The sequence below is a fragment of the Argentina anserina genome, chromosome 4 (assembly GCF_933775445.1).
Source record: "Argentina anserina chromosome 4, drPotAnse1.1, whole genome shotgun sequence".
Classification (NCBI taxonomy): Eukaryota; Viridiplantae; Streptophyta; class Magnoliopsida; order Rosales; family Rosaceae; genus Argentina; species Argentina anserina.
Window position 1 is genome coordinate 9,221,131 of NC_065875.1, and position 12,560 is coordinate 9,233,690.

At 35.5% G+C, this 12,560-nt stretch overlaps 1 protein-coding gene across 2 annotated transcripts; it reads right to left on the reverse strand.

Annotated features, from left to right (window-relative positions):
* Positions 1-6,970: 6,970 nt before the first annotated feature.
* LOC126791834 (uncharacterized) lies at positions 6,971-8,945 on the reverse strand. 2 transcript variants are annotated; one of them, XM_050518327.1, is made up of 2 exons: positions 8,591-8,945; positions 6,971-7,602 (listed from the first exon to the last, which is right to left on the reverse strand). In XM_050518327.1, exons 1-2 carry the CDS (start codon positions 8,596-8,598, stop codon positions 7,035-7,037), a joined length of 576 nt encoding a protein of 191 aa, XP_050374284.1. In that variant the 5' UTR covers positions 8,599-8,945; the 3' UTR covers positions 6,971-7,034. The 2 variants fall into 2 exon arrangements, with proteins under 2 accessions (XP_050374284.1, XP_050374283.1); XM_050518326.1 differs by having other exon boundaries at positions 8,601-8,940.
* Between the last annotated feature and the right edge of the window lie 3,615 nt (positions 8,946-12,560).

A 12,560-nucleotide genomic window follows, 5' to 3' on the forward strand; every position in this document is an offset into this window, starting at 1 on the left:
TTGAGTCAATTTACCTCCTAAACTTGGTAAAAATTGCCGATTTACACACCGAACTTGTATTTGAGTCAATTTACCTCCTAAACTTGGTAAAAATTGCCGATTTGCACCCAATCCGTTAAATTTAACTGTTTCTATCCAATTTTGCGTCACATGTCATTCATTTAAGGGGTAGTATTGTCATTATATATTTATATTTTTCTTAAAAATAAATAAAAATATTCTTTAAAATGAAGATTATTTTGTTAATCAAATTATTTATTTACATCTTTTTTTCTACCTACTTAACCCTACTTTGAATTATATATTCAATATACCCACCCATTCAAATATAGTGTGTTGTGTATAAATATATTTTTATATGTACACATTGTTAGAGGATGAACAAAACAAGAATAATAACGACGTAATATAACAGAACGTAACCGTTTATTGATTGATAATGAGGCCAATATATAGGCATTACATAACCACAATCCCGTAGGATTCGGAGTCCTAATCTATTACAGAGATGCGAATCTATCTCTAACAGAAAACCTAATAAGGCTAAGACACACATAATGGTAGAATAGTAATTCTCTCGGAACACATTTATTTTTAATTTTCAATGTATTTATTTATTTATATTTTTTCTAATATCTTTTAACATACCATATCACATAAAATAATAAATATATAAATCAATAACATGTTTCGAAAAAACAAACATTGTAGCAAGTGTTCCTCTTAAGTAATTTTATTAATTTATTTCATTATTCAATATGAATAAATATATAATGACAATACTACCTCTTAAATGCATGACATGTGACGCAAAATTGGATAGAAACAGTTAAATTTAACGGATGGGATGCAAATCAGCAATTTTTACCAAGTTTAGGAGGTAAATTGACTCAAATACAAGTTCGGGGTGTAAATCAGCAATTTTTACTAAGTTTAGGAGGTAAATTGACTCAAATGCAAGTTCGGGATGCAAGTTGACAATTTCAACCAAGTTTGGGGTGCAAATTGGCATTTATGCCAATAACAAATTACTAACACGCAGTAACCCGCTAATAACAAATTACTGACACCTAATAAATATAGTAAACATGTTACTGACCCTCAATAAGTTACTTATCCCGCAATATGTGTGTTGTTGGTGCCTATTATATGTAAAGTGTATTGTTCAACATATCTAGCTACTATATCATGCTGCAAGATCTTCTGATGAAGTAGTAGCAATGGATAGATACTATAAAAATGTATTGTACAATGGTAAGAAATCAAATTTTCGAGTTCATAAAGTATATCCCTTCATATCAGAATAGAAGCAAATTGAAGACCAACAAATAGGAATTATTTGAGTTTTACCTCCGAGCTATACATATTTAAATTCAGGTGTCAACAGCTTTTGAGCAATTCTTTTCAACATAATACAGGAGTCCCCTTGTTTGATTAATGACCGCTGATACACCTTTTGGAGGTGGTAGGCACAAAATATAGGTGACAACTATATGTCAGGAACAAATTTGATCAAAGCTTTTGTCAATGGAAGTACATAAGATATATAATGTATCAGTAAGCAAGCAGCCCTCAAAGATATAGTCAGGGGAACCCAAAAATCTAAGCAAGTACTTATCGCATTGTCTCCGCCAATCTCTCTTGCTCTCTTGGTCCCACCGAAAAAAACTCCAGGTTAGGGAAGGTCATTACTCAATACTACATTGAGGAAAATGTAATAACTAATAAAGAGACTTCAGAATATCAACAATAAGGTTGAATAGATCAGATAACTCAAACACAAGTAGTCATGAATTACTCTAAAAAGCTCAGTACGTAGATTGATTGGTCTACTAAGGCAGAATTCAAATGAATGAAGGAAAAAGAATACAAAAGATAAAACGAAAATGATTGGTACCTGATTTCTTCCGATATGAATATCAGCAGGAGTTTCTGATCAGAATACCAACAGTCGTTGTCGTCTTCATTGAGGCCGCGGCGATAGCAGCAGCGACAACGGCGCCACTGTCTTCATCGAGGCAGCAGCGGCGAGGAACATCGGCGTCGACGAGGCAGGAGAGAAAGAGGCTTCGTCGGAGTTGGCGTCGTCTAGAAAGATCGGTGTCGACGAGGCGGTCGGTGCGAGAGAGAGAGAGAGAGAGAGAGAGAGAGAGCAGATGGGGAACCTTCGATTTCAGAGGTGGATCTGAGCGTCTTCTCCGGTCTGGTGTTGAATATGAGATTCGTCTCCAACAACACACGCAGCGTCGGTGCAGAGAGATGTTTCAGACTGGGGCAGTTGAATTAGAGGGAGGGTAAGTCTGTCTTTTTATTATTAATCATTGGAATGGGATTTTTTTTTGGGAGCTTCTATTCATACCTCCTAAAATGGCACTTGGACCTCCATCTTTTTTTTAGATAGTTTTGACTTAGTCAATACATATGAAATTACCAAAAAAACATATAATAATAAAAATACAAGAAGGGAAATAATTCATTACTTGACTATTATAAAATATAAATGTAGATCATTATCCTTTATATTTATTGCTAGACAATCCAAAATAGGATATCAAATTGCATTAAATGATTTAATTGATTACCTTCTTTTTTTATAAACATTATTAGTCAAAAATTTAATATAGTTGATAAACATCAAATTGAATGTGGACGATTTAATGTGAGCCAAAAAAATAAAACTCGTTCATTAGAGGTTAAAATATTTCATATACGTTGATGAACAAAACTTGTTAATTAGAGGTAAAAATATTTCATATACGTTGATGTTACTATCAATGAATGAAAAATATAGTTTACCAATTTATTATGAATTTAGAAAACGAGTGGAAGAGTGATTGAATTAATTCGAGAAAATAATTTGTGTGATTATTATGTATTTTTCGAGTTGTATATAATAAATGAATTTGAAATAGAGTAGGAAATAAATTAATAGATAGTAGTATGATTTGATATATCAAATTAGATAAGGGGCATTTTAGGAAAACTTTGGAGGTCTAAATAGTATTTTAGGTATCTATAAAAGTAAAATGGAGATCTACTGAGTAAAGAGGTCTAAATACCGTTTTTGGAAGTATGAATAGAAGCTCCCTTTTTTTTTGGTTAACATTTGGAATGGGATAGTAGAATTGGTTTGTGCATTTGGTCAAAACCTCTTCTTCTTATTGTTTCTTCGTTCTAACGTCAAAACAACGTTGTTTTGGGCTTCATTAATAATTAACGAGGCTTTCATCAAAAAAATAAAAAAATTAACGAGGCAAGAACCAAATCCATTCCGGCATCTAACCATATACAATCAAATTTTGCTTTGTTTTATATAATCAAAATATGCTAGTGATACTTTGCCAAAACTCATTTAGGCTATGCTGAAGTTCAGCAAATTAGATTTTGTAAACATAATTTGCCTTGGCTCATAAAAGATCCTGGATCTGCCGGCCGCCGCTGTGGATAATAGTGGGATTTTACACATGTACAATCTCATTTATATCTCTGTTTCTAATGCAATAAAACTGTAACTTCATCTAATTTGAAATGATCCTGAACTCGTTGTAATTCTTCTTAAGTGGATAAATTAAATTTTGATAAAAATAAAAATAAAGAATGAAATTGCATGCACAATAACTCGTCTTCTCGTAATTAGCCTACCAGAAATTCAGTTCATACCATTGAATGCTAAATCTTTATTGACTGAGTTGGCTAATGCTATGTTTTAGAAGGAAAGTTAGCTGTTCGAGGCTTCCATGTATTTATCTTGATTAGAATCATTAGATGGCTCCCCATGATGTTCCTACAAAGAAAAAAAGACCCTAGCCTCTGCGAAATTAGTATCCTGGATCCGCCATGATGATTTCAGTGCATTGTATACCTGATTCGTCTTCACACCAGTGCCGGCCCTGGGGCGGTCAAGGAGGCGCGGCCGCACATGGCCCTCTGACCGGCATGGGCCCTCCGGCCGACAAGGGCCTGCAAATTTTTTTTTTCAGTAGAAATAAGGTATTGGTTATATACTAAGCATGATCCATTTATAACCAAACGGGTTGGTGGATTGGCTACATGCTAGTTTTTATAATTAGAGTGGCAATGAGGTTGGGAGTTTGATACGGGTTTGTGTTTTTTTTTCCTTTTTTCCCCCTTAACAACTCATTCCCTCATTCATTTTCCCTTTTAACTCCTCTAGCCTCTCTCTCTATCCAGACTTATTTCTCTCTGGGTTTTGTACTGTTCATGATCAATGAATCAATGATCATTCTCTTCTTCGGTTCTTCCTCATAATCCCTTTAATTAGTTCTCTTCTACTCTTTCAATTTCTACTCAAAAATTAAGATTGAAGAAAGGTATGTTGCATTGATGAGTTTGAAATTATTTAAATTTGTTTCACATTTAACAATGATTCTGTCAATGAACAATCTATTTGTTCCTCACTTCTTTGTATTGTTTTTGGATTTAGTTTGGAGGATTGCTTGTAATCAATTTGGCTGGAAGCTTGACACTTTGAAGCAATCGGTGGAATCGAGACTTGAGATCGGGTTAGTTGTTTCTGTTTATTTTTCCAATTTCAGATGAGAGCCATAAGAACTCTTCTCCAATAATTCAATGGCATGTATTTCTCATCCAATAGCTGAAATGATATTAATTGTACAAGTTATTATAGTTACTTACGGTTTGGCATCACTCTCCCTTATAAGGACAACAATTGCATTTGCCTGTTCTAAATCTTTTATTATTCAAATTTAATTTGATTCCACTGGTACAATTGGCCCAACTTTGTCATGAGTTCTTATTCCTAGTGTTGCTTGCAAATCGGTCCATTTTCTTCTCTGGGTGAACGTATATAATTTTTATGAAAGTATGTGTGTCAGCAATCCGTGAGATATGTACACTCAGTATGTTTTTGTTCATTCAAACCTGCGTAAGTTTTAGCGTAGTTTCCTGAGTGGTTGTTGTGTGCTATTGATTATACAGCATTGTGCATTCTTATCATTCTCTTCCATATGGGTTTTTATTTTGAACAGGTCCTTGCATTCAGGGACATCAGTCCCCAGGCTCCAACACACATTTTGATCATTCCCAAAGTTAGAGATGGCTTAACTGGATTGTCAAAGGGGTAAGTATTACTGATTTCATGTGCCTCTCTCTCTCTCTCTCTCTCTCTCTCTCTCTCATTCTCTTCCAAATGGGTTTTTATTTTGAACAGGCCCTTGCATTCAGGGACATCAGTCCCCAGGCTCCAACACACATTTTGATCATTCTCAAACTTAGAGATGGCTTAATTGGATTGTCAAAGGGGTAAGTATTACTGATTTCATGTCTCTCTCTCTCTCTCTCTCTCCTCTCTCCCCCTCCCTTTTTTTATATGCATTTTAGTAAGATGACACATTATTAAAAAAAAAAGTGATATTATATAGATAGACACACATATGTAAGTATATACAGTGCGAATGCAATTCTAGTCTTATATGCACAGGCTTGCGTTTTTTTTTTTTAAGGAAAGCCATAATATGGTTGTCATGGATGCCTGCACATGATGTTTAAATGCATTTAGTTTCATCAATGTTTGTGTATTAGATTTACTAGGATGTGATCCACTCAAAATTAAGCCATAGGATTATGACACATCTTTGATTTCAATTGAGAGCGAATTCTTAAAGAAACTTGATTATGAAAAATTGATTGATGAATTTGCAGATAAAAGTGCAAGGTGATCAATTTTTCATAACTGAATGTAATTATTTATTATGATTATTATTATTTTTCTTTTAATAAATATAAATGGTCTGATTTGTATTTCGCACAGGGCTCTCGATCACTTTGGGCCGGCCCTGCTTCACACGTACACCTTTTCTTATTCTCGGAGCTCTGATGATATTATATATAGGGCTTCAAAAGGATAGCAAAGAAGAAGTTCCTGAAGGTGGAGAGTATATGGCTTTACCAGCTAAATTGTGCACGCAAAGGACGTAACTCCGAATGTTGTGACAAGGAAACTCAAATTCACTTGCGTTATCATCTTCATGACTTAATCAGACAATGGATCTTGACCTTATTGTACAACTGCGGAAGGAATTTCACAATCACAAGCACTACAACTTTCATGAGATTAAAATATGCAAATGTGTAGAATACATATGAAGTAGGTTATGTCTTCTCTAATCTCTACTTAAGTAACTTAACAGTTGAAAAGTAGTTGTCATGTATATATCGCGACCCAGCACGGGCAACACATCTAGCTTTAATATTTAATAATTACTCGAGTACCATTATAGATAGTTAACTATAATCTACCTAAATTGTAGTTATGTAGTTGTTTTCTTAGTTAGTGTGTGGAGTGTGGAATGCCTCATGTATAAGTATGTTTGTCATGATTGGTGCACGGTGTGACACAACTCGTTATGATCGATGATATGGGGAGATTCAAATTAGTTAAATTTAGTAAGATTGCTTACTGACACCTTTTTTTATATTTCGTCTATTATGCTTACCACCTATTTAAGTAGTTGCGACTTTGAGTATTTAAATTTATAAAAGAAAAATAGAAATATCAATCATTTCCACTGTCCATAGGATATGAATGGTGCACATTTTGGAGGATTGCAAAACTTATATGAATGCTTTCTCCTCAATTCAACTGTAACTTATTTATTGCGAAACATTGTGTGACTTACATGTTAGCTCGGCTCATTTGTTTTTCACCGTGTAATATTTATAATGGACCCTGAAGTTTAGCACTACCGCCAGCCTCTACTCTCCTTCAGCAGTCTAATATGGTTCGTTTAAATTTAATATTAGCTAGGACTCGACTAACAATTTAGCGAAGAAAAAAGAAGAGAAAATATTTTCTCGATTTGCATTGAATGGAAATCTCCTAAATTTCATATAACAATTCCCATAGCAATTAATGAATTGTATCAATCTTCCTTGATAATATAAGACACTCAAGATCGATCGAGCAGCCACATGCATGCAGAGAAGGAGAAGTCCAAAATTCACCATCGGGATTGAAACAATTGATAAAGCGATCTTTAAAAATGAAACTAAACTTATTGATTATCCTCTTCCCTAGCCATAACCATTCTACAAAGACGACTAGGCCCAAGATTCTTCCTCCTCATTTTACTTTTTCTCCTTGTAACTTCCATTTGATTTCTCCTTCTAACGTGCATCATTGCTTCTTCTTCCAAAACGAACCGTCTCATCAAAACGTCTTCTGTAAGTGATTTCCCACGGAAAACTCTTCTCTCAGAAGTGCTAAGCCTCGTGTTCAGAGTGGTGATGCTTCTTTGATCTTGCGTTGTCGCCACCGATCTCGGGTAACTATTGCTTCTTCTTGGTGGGAGTTCAGCCCTGAAAACCTCATTGTACGAAGAGATCGGTGCACAAAGACAAACCCTAGTAAACGAAGTCGCAACCTTTAAGGAAGCACATTTTCTCAGCTTCTGTCTACTGGAAGTCGAAGAATTAGGAACATTGTTGCTTGTTGATTTGGTAATGGTTTTCCACAAGGTTGTAGCATTTGGTGTTGAAACTTGATCTGTGGGAAGCTTGGGACCACTCCTGTTTGATCTCCAAAGAGTGCCCATCTCTATTGCTCTTTGATACCAAGGCTTCCTATATATTCAGAAACAAGTGCGTGTCAATATCATGCTTAGATTCTTGATGGTTGATGGTAACCTGATCAATGATTTAAATCTTGGGGCATATATCAAATATAAACCTTACTGCAATTTTTTTATATTGACGATACCCCTAAGGGAAGGAGAAAGATTGATGAAAACTATTGCATTTCTTGTTAACTGGACTCAATGTATGCCTGATGAGGACTAAAATTAATTTGAAAATTGTGTAAGCCAATTCTCCATTACCGGTGTTTAATTTGGTTTGATGTATGACCCCTTTATTCCTATAAAAGCTAGGAATACATACCGAGAAATAATATGATTATATTATAGATGAGCGAAAAAATTTCGTTGGCTTTACAAGTTGTTTTTTGGGTAAAATCTTGGAGTCATTGGAACATATATATATATATATGATGAATCACAAGGATAGCTAAACATTACGATATTAACAACAAAATTATCATATTTATTTTACATATTTACATATCATTTAACAAAATTACCGTGTTTACAACAATTTGTTCAAAAACTAGTAAAATGTTTGAAATGAAGTAATTATCTATAATCAACTATAATTATCTAAATAATAATTTATTTTAAGTTGTTGTCATTTTAGTAAATGTGGGTATCATATACACATAAGTACTTAAGAAAATTCCTTATATTTCAATTCAGACTAGGACCTTTTACAGTTTTACTTGTGATCGATTGAACTGGAAATTACTGTGCTCTTGGTTTACAGCACTTAGATTCCAATATATATATATATATAAACGTTTTTAAGATAAAAGAAGGGTCTTCAAATCTGAACTCGACCCGACATCGTATTTTACAGTAAACGGCTTGAAATATCAAATATGGAATCCGCTGTGATTTTCAAAAGATAACTAGTGGGATCTGTCGATGTCTCTCTGGGAAAGATTTTAGTACAACAAATGTTTCTCAGCTAGTGAATTAAATGAGAGAGAGAGAGTTACTTTGGCATACCTTGCTGCTTGTAAGTTCTTTGGATCTTGCATGAACAAAACCAGGGGAAGTATGAGATATATGAGAGAATTAAGTGACAAAGAATAAGAACAAAGAGGAATTAGTATCATTTGGGTTCAACTGATTTCTGGGTTTGAGATGAGGTATCTAGTAGGCTAGATAGGAGGAGGAGGAGGAGGAGGAGGAGCCTTTTCTCTTTTGCTTGGCTACAATTAGCATGGCCGACCACTCAACTCAAACTAAGATGGGGATGGGATATATGGGCTACTTTGATTCACTTGGGTATGCCAGTGTGTGCTTCTTTTTCCCCGTTAATTCTATACTATTGGAAAATCATCTTTTCTTTTTCTTTGGCTGGCAGGCATATGATTCCTCTTGAATATTTTGAGAGAGAGAGAGAGAGAGAGAGAGAGGCAAAGTAAATTGCGACTTTATATACACAATAGCTTTACTAATCTGCCATAGTGGCATAGTGCAATTGATAAATTTCAGTAAAAATAGATTAGGAAATCTTATCACTTCCTCATCACTTTTTACACACATCTCTTTCTATACAGGCTTTGATTGTAATCATGGTTATTTGCTGATATATATGATTGTTAGCATGGTGGACAGTAAGAGCGTACTAATGTGTTTAAACATGCTTTGTCACACTAATAAGAATCATATTCATATTTAGATAGGCACACTAGTGAATTAGTTATATATCATTGAGGATGTTGGATTTGGGATATGCTCCAATTTGATCTACTGGCATTTATTTTTCTCTTAGCAGCTGTTAGCAGAAGAAGCAGAGCTGCTGGTGTGTCCTGCTGTTATTTAATATGCAGTGGCGCACAGACCTTAGTTCAGTTATTATTGAAATCGATTCATGTTTGGAGGTACAACGGAAATCCTCAACTTCTCTTCCTATCAATAATACATCACTGCTAGGGAGGCTTTACGAGAATGTTGTGATGTAATTATTCCTTCTTAAAGGGAGTAAGGTGGGTTTTTCTCAAAAGGCGGGCTAATTTTGCTGCACATATGATTGCTCAACAGATTTTTAGGAACTTCTTAAACTATAATAATTGATTAATTGATGCGATGTTCCTTCAGATTTTCTAAGTTTTGTACTAGTTGTACTTATTTGTTTTGAATTCTGACCTCTAGAAAACAATTTCTTATCTTAGGAGTCTTAATTAATAGGTTTCTTAAATTGCAAGACTTATTCGGTATTGAATGTTTATCGATCAGATACAAATATGTATTGTTAGGGGTGGTGCTCAATACTTTAGCCTAACGAATCCCATAACTGAACCAAATAGTCCTAACCGCGGTGAGAAAAGTGTGCCGGTGGTGTTGGCTGGTAGTAGCCATGATCTCTTATGTTCTCCTATAGTTCTATTAGTTTTTTTTGTCGGTTTTCCGGTCCGTGATCATAGTTACATGCATATGGTATTGGAAATTGATTGGCTTAGATTTGAGTCATTTAGAATCTCACATTGGAAAAAGTGAAGAGTTATCATTGGGTTATAAAGATTGATACCACACACACTAATGCCGATGCCTTTTGTGAAAACTCCATACCCGAATTCCATCGGGTGGTTAAAGTGGGAGGAGTATCGGCATTATTGGACCCGTGTGTGTGTGTGTGATTGTTGGCCGCTTCCGCACAACAATGGGTATCAGAGCCCAAGTTGCGCTTGAGACTTGGTGTCTTGTACGATCGAATTTGGTGGAGCTTCTATTTGAATTGGGGTCATAAGATGCTTGTAGTCGAGGTGATCGTGAGAGAATTGGTGATAACTCGAATCATGCCAAGGTGGAGATTGTTGGAAATTGATTGGCTTAGATTTGAGCCATTTGAAATCTTACATTGAAAAAAGTGAAGAGTCATCATTGGGTTATAAAGATTGATACCACACACACTAATGCCGAGACCTTTTGTGAAAACCTCATACCCGAACTCCACCGAGTGGCTAAAGTGGGAGGAGTATCGGCATTACTAGACTTGTGTGTGTGGGATTGTTGGCCGCTTCCGCACAACATATGGGTGGTTGCAACCATCAATTTTTATCCTAGCTTAGTAGGTGATTATAATAGTTACATAGTTGCGACCTATAATCAATTCATCATATTTCTAGGTTTTCACTAATATATTAAGGCTCCTCCAAATCAACATTGATGTAAGGAATTCCCTCTCTCACTCAAGAACTTTTACTCTGTCCTAGTATTAATAATCCTGATATGACATTCTAATACATGCAACATCCTAATTGTTTGCAACAAATTGTGTGTTTTTGTAAATGAGAGATGCTTCAAAACTTTGATAGAGGCTCATATATATAGTTGCATGGCTAAGACTAAGAGTGATCTCTAAAAAATTCTAAACCAATCAGAAAAGAGGAAGAAAACCCAATAAAATCGCACAAAATCCTTATGCGCAACAATTTTGTGTACAACTTCATATGTGTCTTGATTAGATTCTTTTGCAATAAAGACTTGCTCTTTAATAGTACCTTTTTTATGCATAATAAGTCGAAATTGTGTCCTAAAATTATCTCCAAGGCTTCTTAGATGCAAAGTCTTTTCCTTTAGGATATTTTTAATATAGGCAAAATTGACTTCAATGCATTGATTATGCCATAACTTCCTCTAACAATAGCTTTTGATGCGATTCCAATTGATTTGGAAACTAGACTCATAAAGTGTCACACCCCGGGACTATTTCAGGAACCAGAATGCAACAGTATTCGTCGTAGTCCCGAATTAATAAGAAACCGACACGTCAAGACCGACATGTAGACTACCAATTAACTCGAAACTACAAGGCTAATGATAAAAATAAGAACAAAAGGACAAAAAGATATGAGGAGAAAATGAAATATAGACGCAAATAACAAATGTGGAAGGTAGCAATGTAAGACTCAAACATCAAACAAAGAATATGTCTAAGTCTCACCGGCCCACTCGGTCCGACAAGAAGGTAAATGACCAGGTCCGAAGATGAGATATACTAGAGTACGTCAAATGCGTCAACTGAATCCAACTCAAAGATCGGAAAGCTGAAACACTGTGCAGTAAAATCCTCAGGAATGGGAAGCAACCAACGATACACGAAGGCTAACAAACTGACCACTAGCCTCCAGACCAACGCCACTAGACACCTGCAAAACAAGAGGGCGAGTACTCATCCCCGCTAACCCATTTTGGGGACGATACCCTTCCGAGGTAGGGTTTGAAAACAAAGGAGAATAGGTGAAGGTTGTAACGCTCGATGTAAAAACATTTAAATGAACGTTCGAATGGGAAAATGAGATATATGAATAACCAAAATGACATTTGGTTAATGATAGGTAGTATGATATCCATATGCGAGAAATGACTAACTCCACGGTCGAGGAATATATGTATGACCATTAACGTAATATATTTAGTGAGGATTGTCAGGCCGAGACGATAACATGTCTCCTGTCAAGTATGATAAACTAGTAAAGTCATGCATATGTGAAATATGCGACTTAGCACAATATAACAAGTAACGTCAATAGGGTGTATAAGACCCGGTCGGCTTCATGGTTCATATTGAAGATGAACCGCAGGTGGACAAGCTATGAGGGATGCTGTAGGTGGACAAACTACGAGGCCTACTGAAGATGAATCACAAAGGGACGAACTCCGAGGCCTGCATATAGTGGACAAGCTCCGAAATACAAACTATGGTTCCGTGAACCCTAGATAAATAAATATAGTATTTTAATTCCTAATAACTGTATCATGGTTCACCCGCTCGGATTAACCGAGTACTAACTACTCACATATAAATATTAAATCGATAACCATATTATCTAGTCTCGACTGGGGCCTTGAGACGGAGCTTGGGTTCATCGTTTTGAAAAATATCTCGATGAATTTACCAACTAGTTCGAGTGAAGTGCTCGAGACGTTAACTTAAGAACTAGCTGAGCATTACATAAT